This window comes from Podarcis liolepis (assembly GCF_965112155.1).
Source record: "Podarcis liolepis genome assembly, chromosome: 5".
Classification (NCBI taxonomy): domain Eukaryota; kingdom Metazoa; phylum Chordata; class Lepidosauria; order Squamata; family Lacertidae; genus Podarcis; species Podarcis liolepis.
Window position 1 is genome coordinate 23,106,193 of NC_139556.1, and position 17,602 is coordinate 23,123,794.

The following is a 17,602-nucleotide window of genomic DNA, read 5'->3' on the forward strand; positions in this document are numbered from 1 at the left end:
CCAAGACTTGATTAAATTCTAACACTTACGGGATCCAGGAATTTAAAGGGGTCTGGCACTCCCAAACTCATAAGAATATTGTCCTTTTCCATATAACAGTTTTATGAGTTAATGTATTAAGTCACTTTATTGGGGAAAGGAAAACTCTGTTGTCTGAATTCAAAGGCCAGACTCAGGTATTCACCCAGGAAGGGTAGAGAACACACAGTACTCCTCCTGTTCCTTCCCTTTCTATTTTTGTTTTCGCCTGGCTTGGGGCCCATTGCAACATTTTATTAAAAAAAAAATTATATCAGTTCTCACCATATTTCATTAAAGCACTTAGCTAGAATGCTGAAAATCTCTCCTTCATGTCCTTTCCCTTCCATTCACCTTCTAACTTATGCACATAATTTTTGAGGCCTGCTTCAGGTCCAAAGGCATGGTTTGCCAAGATGCAGACAGGTTTCTATGTGCTCCTCTCAGGAGCTGTAGACATGCCAAATGTTTAACATCATTGACCGTGAAACACAGGAAAGTCTCTGCGACAGCCAATACCTCTTGCAACAAGCTAGTGATCCACTTTTGACACTATGTTTTTAAGAATGAATGATGTTTTAGGAACTGTGTGTGTGTGTGTGTTTGCTTTCACTTAGATTTTTACCTAATCTAAACGGTCATGGTAAAGTCATCTGATGATATCCATCCAAGTGTTAGGGGTTAAAGTTACTGATAATTCAAGAGCTGCCAATGGGCTACATCTCCCAAACAACCAGCAACTTCCCCAGTCCGTAGGTGTGAGGAATAGCAGATATATCAACTGGAACACAAGTGCAGATTAAGACATTTCATTATTTAGCAAGAAAAAGTGACAAAACACTCAGAACAATATACTGTATATTTCATGTCTGTGGGTAGGACTCTTCAGTCAGAAGAGAAGACACCTTCCTGAACTGAAGGCATGTCTTTCACACTTTCAAAACTGATTTAGACCCAGCCTCTATGATGCCAAGCTTTAAAACTTCATGACTGGATAATTCCTATTTATGAAGTTATGTAAGCCCTCCTTTCATGAATGCCTCCTGGAGTCTGATGCTCTGAAACTAGCTAGCATCTCCTGTTTTCATGCCTTTCTGTGCCTGTTAACCCCCCTACCTCCATCTGGTAACTCAAAATAAAATTTTCCATGTCCTGTCCAAAAACCACAGCTTTGAATCATCCCCTTCGTGCACCAAATTTCCTGCTAGGCTTTGCATTTACTGGACAATTTCTCAATTCTTCCTGAACATCTGTGATAGTAAAACAATACCATAGATGTCAGCTCTTAATAATTTGGGTAATTTTCCGTTGTCAGCTTATTTCAGCTAAAACTCATTTGGAGTTCAGTCTTCTCCCTTGCATTTTAAAGCTGCAAACATTTATTTATTTATAAAAAATATTTATATACCACTTTTCATTGTAAAAAAAATCTGAGTGGTTTGTAACAATTATATGTAACATTATGCAATACAACCCATATTGAAATGTTAAAATCAGAAATCAACTATTATGGGAAAACGTATTCTTAATTGTCTGCATAAGTCTGGTGGGGTGGTGGTGGTTAGCAGGCAAGTTGAAACCAAAGATGTGCTGAATCTCTGTTGGCAGAGATCATATTGTGCCGATGACATTAATGGCTCTGATTCTTGTTGCTGTCAGATGAGCCTTGCCAACAATGCTCCTGCTGGGATCAGGTGGTCCCAGTGGTATGCTGGAACTAAGTTGTTCAGGGCTTTGTAAATTAATACAGGCACTTTGAACCTGGCTCAGTAGTAGTTAGGCCACCAGTGCAGATGTTTGTAACAATGGAGTCACATGTTCTCAGCCAGAAGCCCCTTTACCACCACCAGCAGTCTGACTGCTGCATTCTGCACCAGCTGGTGCTCCCAAACCAAGTTCAAGGGCAGATCCACACAGAGCACATTGCAGTAATCTAGCCTTGGATTACTATAATGAACACACAACACTTAAATCTTTCTGTTAATAAAACCATTCACAAAATTGGTTCCCATGTCCAAGAAATGGGTCACCTGCCTACCCTGGATGGGGTTGCACCCTTTCTGAAGGAACAAATTTGCAGCATGGAGGTGCTTCTGAATCCATCTTTGTCACTGGAAGCCCAGGTAGCTTCTGTGACTAGAAGCACCTTTTACCAACGGCAATGGTTACAACAACCATGACCATTTGTTTGGCTGCTGTAGATCATGCATTGGTTAATTCAAGTTTGGATTACTGCAGTACAATGCACTCTATGTGGAACTTCACTCACACTTGTTCTGGAATCTGCAGTTGGTGCAGAATGCTGCAACATGATTTCCCAGAGACCTGCGCTATCAAATATGGACTTAAAGGACCTTGAATGCCTCCAACAGCTAGTCACCTTCTACTCACTGATGCAGAGAAGAACATTGCTTCATGCCCTCTGTATGAGCTGCCAAAGACATCTGGTTGACTGCTGTTGAAAACCGTGCGGCACTAATTGTGTTTCCATGCTCAGATGCAACAAGTTTATATCAAATGACTGCTTCAGCATGTTGCCATCTATAACACAGATTTGATTCCCTTCAGGCTTCCCTGGACTGATAGTTTTGTGACTTGACCTTAAATATCTCTGAAAATCCTAATAAGCCACATTCACCATGTAGTGAAGACTGAGATAGAACCACCAGCAATTGTCCTTCGATTACATCCTGCCCATTCAGCAAGCATTTCTCCATTTTTCCAAAGCACAGTGATAAAGATCTTTGCCACTCCCCACTTTTTTGAATGGCAGATCTTGCAGTTCATCTGAACAGGATGATGGTTCAAGTCTGTCAAGACTGATTATGCCAATCTCAAAGATCCCCAATCTTGACTCCGAGGTGGGAAGAGTACCTCCCTGGTCACTTACTTGAATGAGGACTTGGATGATTGATGCATCAAATTAAGGAAATCAATGGAATGTTCATTTACAAAAAAATTAATCAGTTAGCATAGTTCTCAATGCAGTCTTGTTTGCCTCAACATAAAAGGCAAATGCCTGATTAATAGTGACAGCAAATGAGCTAACAAGTGTGCTGAAACGCACTTGGATCAGACATGCTGGAAAAGCTGATCAAGAAGTAAAACAGTTTCTCCTTCTATACCTTTTGGATTCTGGTTTTTTTCCCATTGTTCACCAAAAATATTTCAATTATTTGGAGTAGTGGGTTGAATATTTCACATATGGTAGTTGTTATGTGATTTGAATTGCTTATTACTGCTCCTGGGCTACCAGAACTTGACCCGGTGAATGGTCTGAAGGCTGATAGGCCGCCTTAAGCTAATCAGGCCTGGCTCTGTAAACTGCTTTGATGGGAGAAAACTTGGGAATCGGCTGTAATCTGCTCCAAGCTCTTCAGAGGAAGAGTGGACTATCAATTAAACAAATGTCATCCATTTAGCAGGTATATGGGTGGCGCTGTGGTCTACACCACAGAGCCTAGGGCTTGCAGATCAGAAGGTTAGTGGTTCGAATCCCCGCGACGGGGTGAGCTCCCATTGCTCAGTCCCAGCTTCTGCCAACCTAGCAGTTTGAAAGCATGTCAAAGTTCAAGTAGATAAATAGGTACCACTCTGGCAGGAAGGTAAATGGCGTTTCCGTGTGCTGCTCTGGTTCAACAGAAGTGGCTTAGTCATGCTGGCCACATGACCCAGAAGCTGTAGGCCGGCTCCCTCAGCCAGTAAAGTGAAATGAGCGCCACAACCCCAGAGTTGTCCGCGACTGGACCTAACGGTCAGGGGTCCCTTTACCCTTATACATATATAAGAGAGGCTTGGTGGATGTGGGAGGCTGAAACATATGTTTAAGGGTGCATGCCCTGCTGCAAACTCCCTCTTCACAAAATGTTACTACATAAAGTGTGTAGCTGCTGTTAAATTGCAGTTGACTGTAGATGCCCTTTAGATATTCTCCCAACCATGTGGGAGCAATTTATTGATGAGCAGCTCTTGCACAGCAGGAGGAAAATTTAACTACCCTGACCGCATAGGTGCCAAGGCTGGCCCTACCATTAGGTAGATTAGAACAAGGTGGATGTCTTGGGGGGGGCAGGTGGTGCAGGCTAGGGGGCAGCATTGACATTTTGGAGGACAGAACTGTGTGTGCTGCATTGGCTGCCTGGTGCTTTATAGCTGTCCAATCGCCAATAGCGAAGTAAGCTTCAACTGCTAGTTCATTTGGCTTCTGAACATGGAATTGAGGGACATCTTGACATTTCACTTCACAGCAAAACCTCTTAGACCAGTCCTGTTGGGGACCATTAAAGGTAATTGAAATAGCAGATAAAATTATCTGCTACCATGAACTGTAGTGAATTTGCCTCTGTGATCATTTTGATGAGTTCAGTAGATGGTTATATTAAATTACAAAACTGAGTCTAGCCATTGGGTCCATTTTGTCCAGTGTTGGCATCTGTGACTAGAACAGGTTCTTGTGGGTCACAGGCAATTGTCTTTTCAAACCATCTCACAAGAAAGCCTTTTAATTGGAAATGGTGGGTCAACTGGGTTATTTTTCTTTGAAAAACTACGTCTTAATCTGTGCAGAATGGGTGCTCCTTGCTTTCTGCCATTCTCTCTCTCTCTCTCTCTCTCTCTCTCTCTCTCTCTCTCTGGCTGTCAGCACAAAATGGTAGGGAATAGAAAGAGACCATTGTAGGTGACAAGTTGGAAATTATGTGTTTGCTCAGCCATGGTATAACAAGCCTGGAAGGCACAATTGACTGCAGCAAGCAGAAATATTTCCAAGCCATTGATCCAGCTCCACACACCATGCAGGAAACCCAGACTGCAGCTTGTCAGAGGCAGTTAGCAGTGGCTTTTGTAAAGCTGCCTCCTTGAGGATCTGTTCTTGGACCTTGCTCAGCAGGGGGCCTTGATTTCTAAAGATGAGTACCAGTGTTTGGAAACAGATTTGCTTCATCGGTTCATATGTTGTTTCACAGTTCCTCTAGTTACACGATTGGATCTTCCATGCAGTCCTTAATGGGGTCGATTTCTTATGAGTAGAAATGTAAGGCCTTTCTGTAATAATCCATTTACAACAGACAAGTTGTGCGGGAGAAAGAAGGAAAGCAGTTGCACACATAGATGTTATTCATCTTGAAGCAGCACCAGTTCCATAAGCAGTAGTAATATGTTCAAACTGCTTCTTGCCTGTTCGTCTCCAAATCTAAAACTTCCTTTTCACTAGCTAACATTTGAACTTGCTTTTTACCTTGTAGGTAGATATGGCCTGCATTCCAGCCATAACAAAGGGGCACAACACAGGTTGGGACACAATCCTAACTACTGCATCACATCAGCACAAGGGTTTCCACTTCTGTAATGGGCCTTTTCCTCCTCTCCCACACCCAAGCACACTCCCACACCCTTCCCAGATCTGCTCCAGGTGGTTGGGGGAACCCCTAGAACAGATTTAGAGCATGTGCCGTGAAAATCATTGCACTGGCAAAACGGTTTCCTTAGCTTTGCATTGGATTCCACCTACAGTCCTTGTTAGCCTTGATCTTTGCAACACTGGAAAGTGTTTTGGTTTGCAGAAAATAAAGTATAATTAGGTTGAGCATTGGGTTACCAGCAGGCAGCATTTTACTCACCAGTAACCCTCTGTTTTGTTAGGTAGTCAGTATCAAGATCTAAAAAGTCATAGGATTCTTCCTGACTCTGCTCCTCACCCGACAGGTTCCACACCTTCCCTCTGCCCATGAGTTGCTGTATCACAATAGACTCCATTTTCAGCTATGGCTCTACCTTTCCTGGCTTAACCTAAAACTCCTAAGGGGGGCAGTATTCTTGAAATTGAAAGCTGGCCATCATAGCTGAACATGGCATTGCCTTGTTCATGAACTAAAATTTCATGTCAGTATTATTTCTTTTGCCCGGTGAAGGGAATGATAGAAATTGAAGATGGGCCATATCCATGCAAGATTTAACTCTTAATGGCCAACTCTGAAGCGCTCTTCTTATTTACATCTCCTCCTCTGTGTTCTCGCCCTTTGTTCTTGGGGGCAAGTGTTCTTGTCAATTGACAAGTGTTCTTGTCAGTCTCAAAGGCTTGACAAAGGCAGCGCACATGACTCATGTCACCTTGAATTTGTCTTTGCATGTGCAGTATGTCCTAGTGTTCATACACAGCACAATCTAGCATGGCTTTTTTAACAGGTCTGATTCTTTCTGGGTGTCACTTACGTTAGCAGTGGTGCAGTTAGCCTTGCCAAACCTGGGCATCTATTTTGTGATATTCTTGTTACTCAGCATTTAGGAGACCAAAGTGAATGTTTAATTCCACTAGTAACACAGTTCCACAGAGGGAACTCCATTTAGCGAGGGGGATTACTGCCCTTCGTTTCATGTCACATGTCATTATCCTTTAGAGTCACCTATATTTCCACCCAACTCATTAGTGGTTCCACACATCGAATGACTATTGTTATAAACATGCAGATCCCTTTGCTTAGCAAAACAGGATAGACTATTTGGTCAGTGTTGGAAACATGGCTGAAATTGCTCTTGAGGTGTTTTTTTTTTAATAAAAAAGTAACCATAACCAATGCTCTTAAAATAGGCAGAGTTTCAGAGTTTAATCGAGCATGTTTCCAAATGCAGTTCTTGAAATTATTGCTCCCCCTAACAAAATTTGAAATGGTGCCTCTGGTTTTCTAGAGCACCTAAGTGAAATTCAGCTTCATGTGCGCTGGGTAACACTTTATTTGCAAAGAGGTCAGAGCTAGTATTGTCTCTTCCTCACACAGCCAGTCAGATTGTGCCTTTGCAATGAATTATGGGTCCGCCATCAGCTATCTGATCTTGCCCTTGCAGACTAGATGGCACTAATGAACATTGCCATGACACAAAATCAAACCTAATTTCATTTTGTGAGGGACAGCTGTGACTTTTGCTGTAAATATGATCCTATTGTGGTTTGGTGTGTGCACGCTGCAGTGATGGATAGCTGCATGTAACGTTAAGAAATGTTGCCATCACTTGTCAGTACAAGCCTATGTGAAATAAGCCCATTTTTTAAAAGGCATTAAAAGAAGCTTGTCGTTTTTCTAAGGCTCAAGGCAGGAAGAAACATTTCCTTATGCTAGTGCTATATAACAATTGCAGACTTAAAGGATGAATGTAAGGCAAGGGTGGGGAGCCTCCATCCCATAATTTCTCTTTGCCTCTCTATCCTGCCCTGAGGACTATCTCCAGGACTGCTCCTTCTCTCCTAGGTTGGCCAGTTGAACATTGCCCCCCCCCCCACCGGAGAACATGCATCATCAAAAAAGAGAGGACCAAAGAGACTTATCATTTGCATAAGATTTGCATATGCTAATTTACATATAGATGCGTATGTAGAAATAATACTGCAATTTAAACAGGAATATAGTAAATTTTGCCAGGATGGGGAACAAGACTGTGGGCAGGTGAGCTGCTTACAGTGCAGGCCAACTCCTCCTCTCCCTTCTTATCATTCTTTATTTTTAAACTACACTTGGACCGGACAACCCTTCAAACAGTGGACTCTCCTGTGTTCAGTAGTGCACATGGCCATTCTGCCTTCTCTCCAGGCCAGTCTTGCTTCATCAGACCACTCATCTCCCTGGATCTGCTCTGCACTCTCCTTAAGTGCTTTTGCCTGGCTGGAATGTGTCCTCTTTGGTGTGTTGGAGCTTTTCGAACAGGAAAAAAATAACGTGGTGCCTTCCAGATGTTTTCACCTACAACTCCCATCGGCCCCAGTCATAATGGCCAATGGTCAGGGATGATGGAAATTGTAGTCCAAAACCTTGGAGGGGGCTACGTTGGCTGCACCTGTCTCAGGGAACCACACACACACACACACTCCATGCCCTTTGGCATTGGTGACACACAAAATATTTACCGGGGGTATTGGCAGGTTCTTTTTTTCTGACATTATCCTGTTATTCAGTTCCTGAATATACCATAAGCTAAACAGAGGATCTCTCAAGGTCAGGCATGCATATGGAGGAGCTGTGATTTAAGTGGGACCGCTGCAATGCAGTCTTCAAAGTACTGCGAGATAGTTCAATATATTGCCCTTTTTTTAAGACAGCCAATGTGCAGTACAAAATCGCATGTCCCAGCTAAGCCACTTTTGACCAGTGAATAACATTTGTGAAACTGGATAACATGTGCTTCAGTGCACATTAGCCAGTTTTGCATGTGTTATTTGTTGCACACATGATTTTTCTTTATTTCTTGAACACAAGCAATGGTTGCTGCAGTAAGCACTGATCAACACATCTTAATGTGGTTGTGTATTTACACCTTAAATTTTGTGCTTTTAACTGCAGCATGAGGGCTTTTATTATGCATGTTTTTTGGCTCATTTCTGTTTTCCTCATTGTAAGCCTTTTCAAGGACCACATAGGTTGAAAAGCAGCTCTGCAATAAATAAATAAATAAAATCATGTTTCAGCATTTTTTAATCTACTTTTCTCTGCAGGAGGGATGGGAAGTGAAATTTGCCATTGCATTTTTGTGCAGTTTCTGCAAGACCTTGTAAACTAGACCAGAGAAGGGTATAATCTGGGAATGCCAATTCCTCCCCACCCAAACTTCCTGAATTTCAAACATATTTCAGCATCCAATCATGTTTAGAGCCCATACCCAAATTTGCAACATGAGTACATTTCTAACTCATTCTGCACACACACACACACACATACACACACACACACACACACACACACACACACACACACACAGCTTTTCTTTTCATGCTAGTAACATGCCATTTTCTCACTCATCTTTCCACCTAAATTGCAGTGCTCTGTTCTGCTGATTTTAAAGCACAGAAACTGAACAAATATAGATTTTGGTGATCTTTAACTAAGTTTTAAATGAGTTTGAGGTGGGCTTGTGTACGTTTGAACACACCACAGTAATATATCTAATCCTGAGATTCTTCCCAACCTTTTATTACAAAAAACAACCCACAAAAGATTTTCAAGGACAGTAGCTCAGTGGTAGCACACACGTGATATCTGAGTGCTAGTAAAATGCAATTTCCCTGAAAATAGGGCTGCCTCGCCACCTCCATTTACTGACCACTGTGCCTTCAACAGGAATCAGGCATTCAGAAAACAAGCAGAGGCAAAATCATATGTGAAATCTCCTCTCCCTTTTGCTTTTTTTTGAATTACCAATATTAACACAAAGTTGCTACCTTTAATCAGGGTTTGGAAGCAAGCTTCTGGCTCTCATTGCAATGTCTGTTTTGAAGCTAGCAGTGGTTGTCTTTCACATTGGTGCTGGCACAGTTCATCACCAAGAGATTTTTCTCTGCAAAGAGAAAGGACAGGGGAGTTCACACATGCAAAAGGAAAAGAGGAGGAAGCAGTGTGTGAGCCTGCAGAGCACATTCAAATGCTTAACCCGTGGTCAAGGGATAACAATATTATATCTGCACCAAGCCTTTGTTTGGAAAGTCCATAAAAAGTAGTGGACCAACCCTAACTCCCAGCTGAGAGCAGTGGGACTGAACAGAGCATCAGAGCCATTGTCACGTCTGAAGTCTGGTCATTTATGCCAGCCAGAATAGAAGAAAAAGTGGGTTAGGACTGCTCTGTAAAGGAACTAATTTTCATTTCTGATTATAACCATGCATGAAAGTAGACTATTTTGCCATTGGCTTTTTCAGCTGCTCATTATTGGCTGGTGGGGAAACTATCAAAAACAGTTGTGTATGATCATTTTCTAATTACATAGAAAATCTCTCTTTATTTCCATCTCCTACTGCCTCCCACTGCCCTGATGTTTGATTTCAAAGCATCTCCATTATTGTGTTACAACATGAAACCTGAAGCATTCGTTAAACCACCTCAAAGCTGATTTAACCACAAATCCATTACACTTTAAGGCAGTTGATACAGCTTGTAAAAGTCCTGAATTTCCCACACACTACAGATTAAATGTTTGGAACTATTTCCATTAAGCTGTATTATCCATAATACTAATATGCAATAGGGAAACTGTTAGCTATTTGTGATAAAATAGATGCCTTACCCAAGACTTGAAGATAAATCTTTACATGTCAGGTTGGCAACAGTTGAACAACAAGTATTATTCACATGAATACAATGTGCTTTTCTCTCTTGAGCCCAACAGAGGGTTTAGTCTTTGTTTGTTTTCAAAACTCCTTCATAAGAGTGCGTAAGTTATTAATCCATAGCTTGCTTAAATCTCACAAAAATCCTCCAGACAGGGTCTGCTTGAAGTCACCACACTTCCACACTCACAGTCAAAGAATCAACTAACAGAACAACCAGCCAACTGCCAACTGCTAACTGCCACCTCCTTTCCCCAATACCATTTATTCTTTGTGAAACACATTTACAATGCAAATATAATACAAATACTAACAGAAACACCTGCTAGATGAGTCATTTATTGACAGCCAGGGTTAACAAAAGAAAATTTCATGTTTCTGCCTACTTACTGAGTCTGTGTCCATGCGTGCAGGATTAAAGCAGGAATGGGAACTTATGGTCATTCGGATATTGCTGGACTCAAATTATTATATTATATTATACTGGCTGGGACTGCTGTAGCATATGGAGGGTCCCAGGTTCCTGTAGTAAAGTATATGATTCAAAGAGACGCAGCTGTTAGGCCACAATGCTGCACATGGCTGATGGGCAAAGTTTGGTTAGTGGGTCTCATATTGTATAAGACTTCTCTGGTGGTATCACTGCAGTCTCAGCTTAAATGTTCAATTCCAATACAGGGGGTGGAGGGGAACTTGACCGGTATAGTATAAAATTCTGTACTTCTCTCTCTGCTGCTTTTTTTAAATTTTTAAAAAAGAAAGGAGTAATGTCCCCCCCCCTTGGTATGAGGGACAGGGAGGCACCACAAAATGGGGACTTCCACATGTTAAATTCCCTCTCACTTCAAAGCAAAGCAAAGCGAACCAAACCAGACCAAACCAAACCAGAGCAGCAAATCATTTCTTTTTCTCCCTGCACCCTGGATCTGACTCGCTGCTCCTACGGCCGCTTTGAATTATGACACACTGTCACATTTATAGGGTGATTTCATCAATTGATTTATTTAATTAATTTAGCGTTTTTAACACCGCACAGAGGGTATGTGACAGAGTGTGGCATTAGCAATTTCCTTCAGCAATAGATTTATTTGAGTTTTGTCTGCCAGGATTTATTTGAAAAAATACCGAAGGCAGCTTTCTGGCCTTGCTGTTCGTTGTGGTGCAAACACCAACAGCTTGGTGTCGAAAAAGAAGACAACCGGGCCAAATGTTCCCGAGGCTTAGAGACAGCAAAGCTACTGGAGTGGAGACTTAGCTTGCTTCCTTACCATCTTGTTCAGGATATAGGACTATAGGGAGCCTTTGGGATAAAGACGTCCAGGTCTCCATTTCTCATGAACAGGCCAGTAAAGGGCTTCATTTGAGCCATGGCTTAATTCTAGAATGTGTCTTCAATAATAAGGTCCAAGAAAGAGCAAGTAATGCTGGCTGGCAGCTCATTTAAGTAGCTTGCAGTAAGGGACTCATGTGAACCAGGCCTTGGAATCTATTTCTGGAGGCAGATTTGTCCCAGGGTCCAGCAGTTGCTGGCCACTATAGCAAAGTTTTATGCTAAGAACTTAGTGCAGGCATGATGTCGGAACACAACAGCCTCATGATGCTTAAAAATATTAAGATTGTCTTCTGTCAAGCTGTCATTTGTCAGTACCCTTGACCAATTTCTCCCACCAAACAGTACAAAATAATGTTACTACTGTGTTCAATCTCTCTGGCATCTTTGAGGTTCTTTGACTCAGGCTGATCCAATTTCTGGAAAGGGCTTTGTTTTAGGAAACCTCATACAATAAAATAAAAACAATCACACTTTCAAATCAAGGTCTTCTATTCAGTTCAGTGCCTCTCTCTTTGCTCTGCAATGCATCTTTTGATTAGTTAATCAATGGAAACACTTAGAACTTGGCACACAATCTGTTCCTTCCTCTTCCTTTGCCTCCCCTCCCCTCTCTTTTCTGTTTTCCCTGAGTTAGATATGTTATCACTTGCTATTGACCTGTTCTCTTTTCCTTCTTATTAAGGGGATTATCTCTGCCATCCTAACCAAATGTACACAAAATGAAGGATTCATCCCCATCAATAAAAATCTCTGGTAAGTGCTTTCAAGTCTACCTTATAAGTCTGATTGATGCAAGTCACGGCAAAATTTGCTCATAGTTTGCATCATGCCAAGAATAAGATGAAAGATGTGAGATACCAGACACCACTCGGTTTGCCCTATTAAGATGCTTCTATTGTATTGCCTCTGGTGTGATGTGGTTTACGTTATCCCCTGGTGTGATGTGGGCTGTATTACAAATGCTGATCAGCTGATCTCCTGCCATTGAACAATGACTCACTGCTTGAAGATTGGCTCCATTGGAAAGCATTGCTTTAGCGGTTGATTGGCTCATTCCTACATGCAAGGCTTCATTTGCTGCTACAGGCAGCAGCTGCTGAGCATGCATGTATGAGCCATCCCTCTGAGTGGTCTAACCACCCATTGCAAATGCATGTAACAAAGGAGGGAAGGGTCATAGCATGCAAAGGTCCCAAGCTGGACCCCTGGCATCAGCGCAGGAAGGGCTTCTATCTGCATCCATGGAAAGCTACTGTCTGTCCTTGCTCATGTCCAAAACAGAGGCATTTATGAGAAAGTAAAGGAACAAACTTTACTTAATGATGCAGACTCCATGGCTAGGAAAGAGCAGGTTCTAGTCTGAGTCCTCTTGCAAGAGAGAGTAGTAGCAGCAGCAATAAATCTTGTCTTACCCAAAGTTGTGGGTTTGAGCCCTGTATAGGGCAAAAGATTCCTGAATTGCAGGGGGTGGACTAGATGACCCTGGTGGTCCCTTCCAGCCTCACTTGGTACAGTATAAAGGCAGCTTTCTGTAAGTCTGACAGCCGCTGTTCCTCTGGAGAAAAGCTGCTCCAAGGGGGTATTTAGAGCAACACCAGTGGTACATGGCAGTCTGTTTAACCTTTTCCCTATCTGCCACTTCTCCACTACAGAGCCCCCTCCCAAAGGGAGTCAGGCATTTGTTAACATGCAATTCTGCTATCAGCTACTGATAGCCATCTGGTTGTGGCATCCATTCAACTGGTAATAATACGTGGTTAGAGCTGGTTCTCACTGGGGAAGGTGGGGCTAGGATCCATAGCTGTCAACTTTTCCCTTTTCTTGCGAGGAATCCTATTCGGAATAAGGGAATTTCACTTTAAAAAAGAGGAAAGTTGACAGCTATGATAGGATCACAAATGTGCTATATATTCACACTATCCACCCTGACAATGTAGGCAGACATTGCACTCACTACCAGGAAACACAGGCTGGCGGCAAGTACCATTCTGCTGCCAGCAATTCAGGAAACTGGCCTAGACCTCAGATGGTAGAATCAGAGCATTCTCTTTTCTAGTGGGCTAGACTGAAAATTTATGGTACAGTGACGATCCTCTCATGAAAATCCATATAATAATATTTATCTTAAAAACCAACGCTGTAGTGTGACATGATACTGTAGCTCTCAAATGCCTTGGTTCCCCCTCCCCTTTTCCTTTTAAATAAGCACAAGGGAATTTTAGCAAAGACACAGTGCCCGTCTTTCATGTTTTCTAGAAAGCCTGAGAATATGCAGTGACTCCTAATGGAGAGTTAACTAGTTTTGAACACCTATAGGGGTTCAAATGAGTCTGGCCATTATCTCCAGCCCTTTTTATGGTGCTTATCAGAGAGGATGAAACACTTGGATGAAGCACTTGACGGTTTTAAAGGGAAAGTGAAAAATCAATAGCTACTTACAGCCCTTGCAGTATGCAAATGAACAGCCTAGCTGGCTGGGTCTAAGGAAGGGCATGGAAAAAAAATCACATAGGACAATGGACTTCTGAGCCAAGAGGAAAAATATGCTGCCGCAAGTAAACGTATAGCTTTACTGAAGTGAAACTGCTACATCCACTTGCTGTTTTTGTTTACTACAGTGGCAGCAAAATTAAGAGATTTAATGAAACTTGCACAGAAATTGACATGACATGACCTAACTATAAACATTTTTAAATGTGATGAATGAGAGTTTTCAGTTTCTGAAGATATCCTGGGGTAGATAATGGCAAAGGACTGTTCTTGTTAAAGTGATGTAGCCTCGTGACTAACAAACATAGCCCATGTATGCTTGCTTGGGAGTAAGGTCCACTAAGAATCAGGCATGGCTAACCTAGTTGCATCTGTCTCAGGGAGTGATGATGGCCATTCATGCATTCTTTGCATGTGTTGACGTATTCCAGCACAGGAGCATTACAAATTGTTTGGGGTAGATTCAACAAAATAGCTGCACTAGGGGGAGCCAGTGCTACAAGTCCCGCTAGTGCAACAGGGTTTTCACTCCGCTGCTCACCCACTGCACCCCTCTAAATCAGCTCAGGGAGATTGGGAGAATCCCCAGAACAGCACACTGGGGTGGTGAGACCATTACGTCTGGCAAGCAAAAATGCTTGCACTGATAGAACAATCGTATTAACACAACATTGAATTCCACACTCAGTGTCCCTCAATATTTTGTGGTTAAAACTACAAGACTGGTTAAGATAGACCTGCTAACAATGGTGTTATCTCTCACAGTTGCTCTTGGATTTCTCTCCCATTTATATGAGAGCGGGCTCATTAGCCCATGGCTAGAGAAAGGGAGCAATTTTATTTCACTAATTGACTAACTGAATGAATTTCTAGACTGCCTTTCAACCAAAGTAGTCTATAACACAGATAAAATTAAGAGCAATTCAAATGGGACCATGAAAATCCCTTTTCCTGTGCCTTCTCTGTTCCATAGCGCATGGCTAGGTGGGCTTCATACTCCAGTACAGTGGTACCTCTGGTTACATACGCTTCAGGTTACATATGTTTCAGGTTACAGACTCCGCTAACCCAGAAATATTACCTCGGGTTAAGAACTTTGCATCAGGATGAGAACAGAAATCGTGCAGCGGCAGCGCAGTGGCAGCAGGAGGCCCCATTAGCTAAAGTGGTCTTCAGGTTAAGAACAGTTTCAGGTTAAGAACGGACCTCCGGAATGAATTAAGTACTTAACCTGAGGTACCACTGTATAGCTCCACACAGTGAAGTTCTGCCTTTCTGGTTGTTTTCTGTGTTTGCTAGGTCTTTGTCCTTTGTCACCACCCTGAGCTGCTTCTCATTTGTCCTGCTGGGAATCATGTTCTATGTTATCGATGTGAAAAATTGGTGGGGAGGTCAACCTTTCATTTTTCCAGGTAAGACATTGCAGCTGTGGCCTATTATAACATTTGATTGGGGCAGTAACACCAAGGTAAGTTTCTAACAGTAGCCCTGTGCAGACATTCAATCTACATTGAAAATGACATGGCGTAGGGGGTCAGGGTCACACCCACTTGTCCTCCCCCATCATTGTCCATAGCCTCCATGCATGGAAGAGTCTGTCCCTACAGGGACCTGTCCACATACACTGCTGACATGCAACCTGTGCTTTGTAAAAATGGAGGTTACAGATCTGCACATAAAGAGCTTATGAGTTTCTACAAGTCCCAACTCCCTTGCATATATACAGGTCTGCACAGATCAAACATCAGCACAGGACTATTGATGAACGTTTTTTCAGTTAGAGTAGCCAAAAGGACAAAACCCTACTTCCCTCCTCTGCTTTTGACAGCAAGTGAAATATTTTTCTTTTTTATTTCTCTTATTTTCCAGAGCCTTTCCTGGCTACTTATGTTGCTTTGGCTTTTGACCCAGCAGTGTAGTCTCTGTTTTGATTGTGGCTGTTGTGCATTTTAACGTTTTATTGAGAATCTATTTTATAGATTGTTTTTATGTGGTTGTGGGTTCGCTTTTGTTCTTAACTATTAGATTTTAATAGCTTGTTGAAAGTTGCTTTGCCTGCTTTTTGTAGAAGGGCAGAAAAATGACTAATGAATGAATTAATACTAATGAAGCTTGGTGGTGGTACACATAGACACCCCGCAAACCCTTGCCTGAGAATTGCACAGTGTCAATTCCAAAACACATGAAAAGGCTGCTCTGTGATTCATTTAAGTGCTTATTGACATTAACAAGTGATGCTACTTTGAGAGTGCAGTGACTGTACCTGGTGGAAGCCAAGGATAAATCATTCTGTATTTTGCTCAGTCTTAAGACTTCCTCTGGAGCCACTTGGCAATCTCTACTTAATTATGTGTTTGTTCAGGAATACAGACTAGTAATTTATGAAGCTGTTATGCCAAATGGCTTATGTCTATCATAGGTCATAACTCAAGTCTTTAAGCAGCTAGACTTTTGCTCTCAGCAGTCCCTCTAATGCTGCTTAGCTATACATTGCTGATCTCATGCTGGACAATGCAAGTTAGATTCAGGTTCTCCCAGTCAATTTCTCACTGCACATACCCTCATTAGAGTGTAGGCTGCAGTTGCCCCTGACAGCTGTCCTTTGTGAAACAGTGTCCCTGTTTTATTTCTATCTTCCCTTTGGAGGCAATGCCATGCATCCTTTTATAAAACATCGTTAATGTGAATGGTCAGAGTTGCCACCTTTCAGGTTACAGCCCTCTGTCAAGTAGCGTCTCTAGAATCTAGATCTTAAGGACTTGTCAACACCAGAATTTAATGTCCGTCTCAGATTTCCGTGGTGCCCTGTGTGATGCCAAAGTTTGGTGCTCCCCCACCTCTCACACTCCATTCTAAATCATATTGCCGCACCCCCTGCAGCATCCCCTTTCTGCCTCTATAGGTGCACAACATCAGAATGCTGCAGAAGTGGGCTTAAGCCCTACTCTGTTAGGTGCAGCTTATCTGAAGTGTAGCCCATGTTAGTGTTCGTATCCACTGCTGCTTCATATAGTGTGAATGCTGGTAGTCACAATGACCATGCTTCAATTTAAAACTGTTATTTATAATAATAATAATAATAATAATAATAATAATAATAATAATAAATCTGCCCCTTTTGCAATTGTTATTGACTGTGGTTGTAATGGTTTTGTTTCTTGTAAGCTGTCTAAAGGGCCCAATAAGGTCAAAAGGCAGGTTTAGAAATTTTAAGACCCATAAAATAAAATATCATCTGACGTGGCTGGTGGAAGTGGAAGAATAAAGTGGCTCTGTCACATGGTCATGTTGGAGGTGGCAAAATGAATCACCGCTAGTATCCTCACCCTTAAACTTTGGGTAAGGCGAAAAGGCCAATTACAGTAATGATTCACACCCCACAGGGAAATGTTTGGGCAAAATAACTAGCTATCCTTCAGAATTGCAGTGCAGTGATTTTTAATATACGGATTGTCACACAAAGGTTATGCAAGCTACTGTGGTGTAATGGTTAAGAGCAGTAGACTCATAATCTGGTGAACCGGGTTCGCATCTCCGCTCCTCCACATGCAGCTGCTGAGTGACCTTAGGCTAGTCACACTTCTCTGAAGTCTCTCAGCCCCACTCACCTCACAGAGTGTTTGTTGTGGGGGAGGAAGGGAAAGGATAATGTTAGCCGCTTTGAGACTCCTTCGGGT

The 17,602-nt window shown here is 42.2% G+C and overlaps 1 protein-coding gene and 1 long non-coding RNA gene across 6 annotated transcripts in view; one reads left to right on the plus strand and one right to left on the minus strand.

Moving 5' to 3' along the window:
* LOC310706525 (heparan-alpha-glucosaminide N-acetyltransferase-like) overlaps positions 1-17,602 on the plus strand; it is a 167,584-nt gene that overhangs the window by 148,951 nt on the left and 1,031 nt on the right. For 3 of the 4 annotated variants that reach the window (XM_083502652.1, XM_083502654.1, XM_083502653.1), the window contains 2 exons: positions 12,118-12,188; positions 15,225-15,337. In XM_083502652.1, the coding sequence (XP_083358778.1) occupies positions 12,118-12,188; positions 15,225-15,337 (184 nt within the window). Of the gene's footprint in view, positions 1-2,307; positions 3,143-12,117; positions 12,189-15,224; positions 15,338-17,602 lie in introns of those variants that run through there. The other variant, XM_083502655.1, reaches the window with a different exon arrangement.
* The window catches only part of LOC310706640, a 33,410-nt gene that overhangs the window by 6,385 nt on the left and 9,423 nt on the right, over positions 1-17,602 (minus strand). Inside the window, exons 2-4 of one of the 2 annotated variants that reach the window (XR_014525986.1) lie at positions 10,060-10,625; positions 9,221-9,336; positions 8,320-8,436 (exon numbers count right to left, since the gene is read on the minus strand). This is a non-coding gene — a long non-coding RNA (uncharacterized lncRNA). Of the gene's footprint in view, positions 1-4,612; positions 8,437-9,220; positions 9,337-10,059; positions 10,626-17,602 lie in introns of those variants that run through there. The other variant, XR_014525987.1, reaches the window with a different exon arrangement.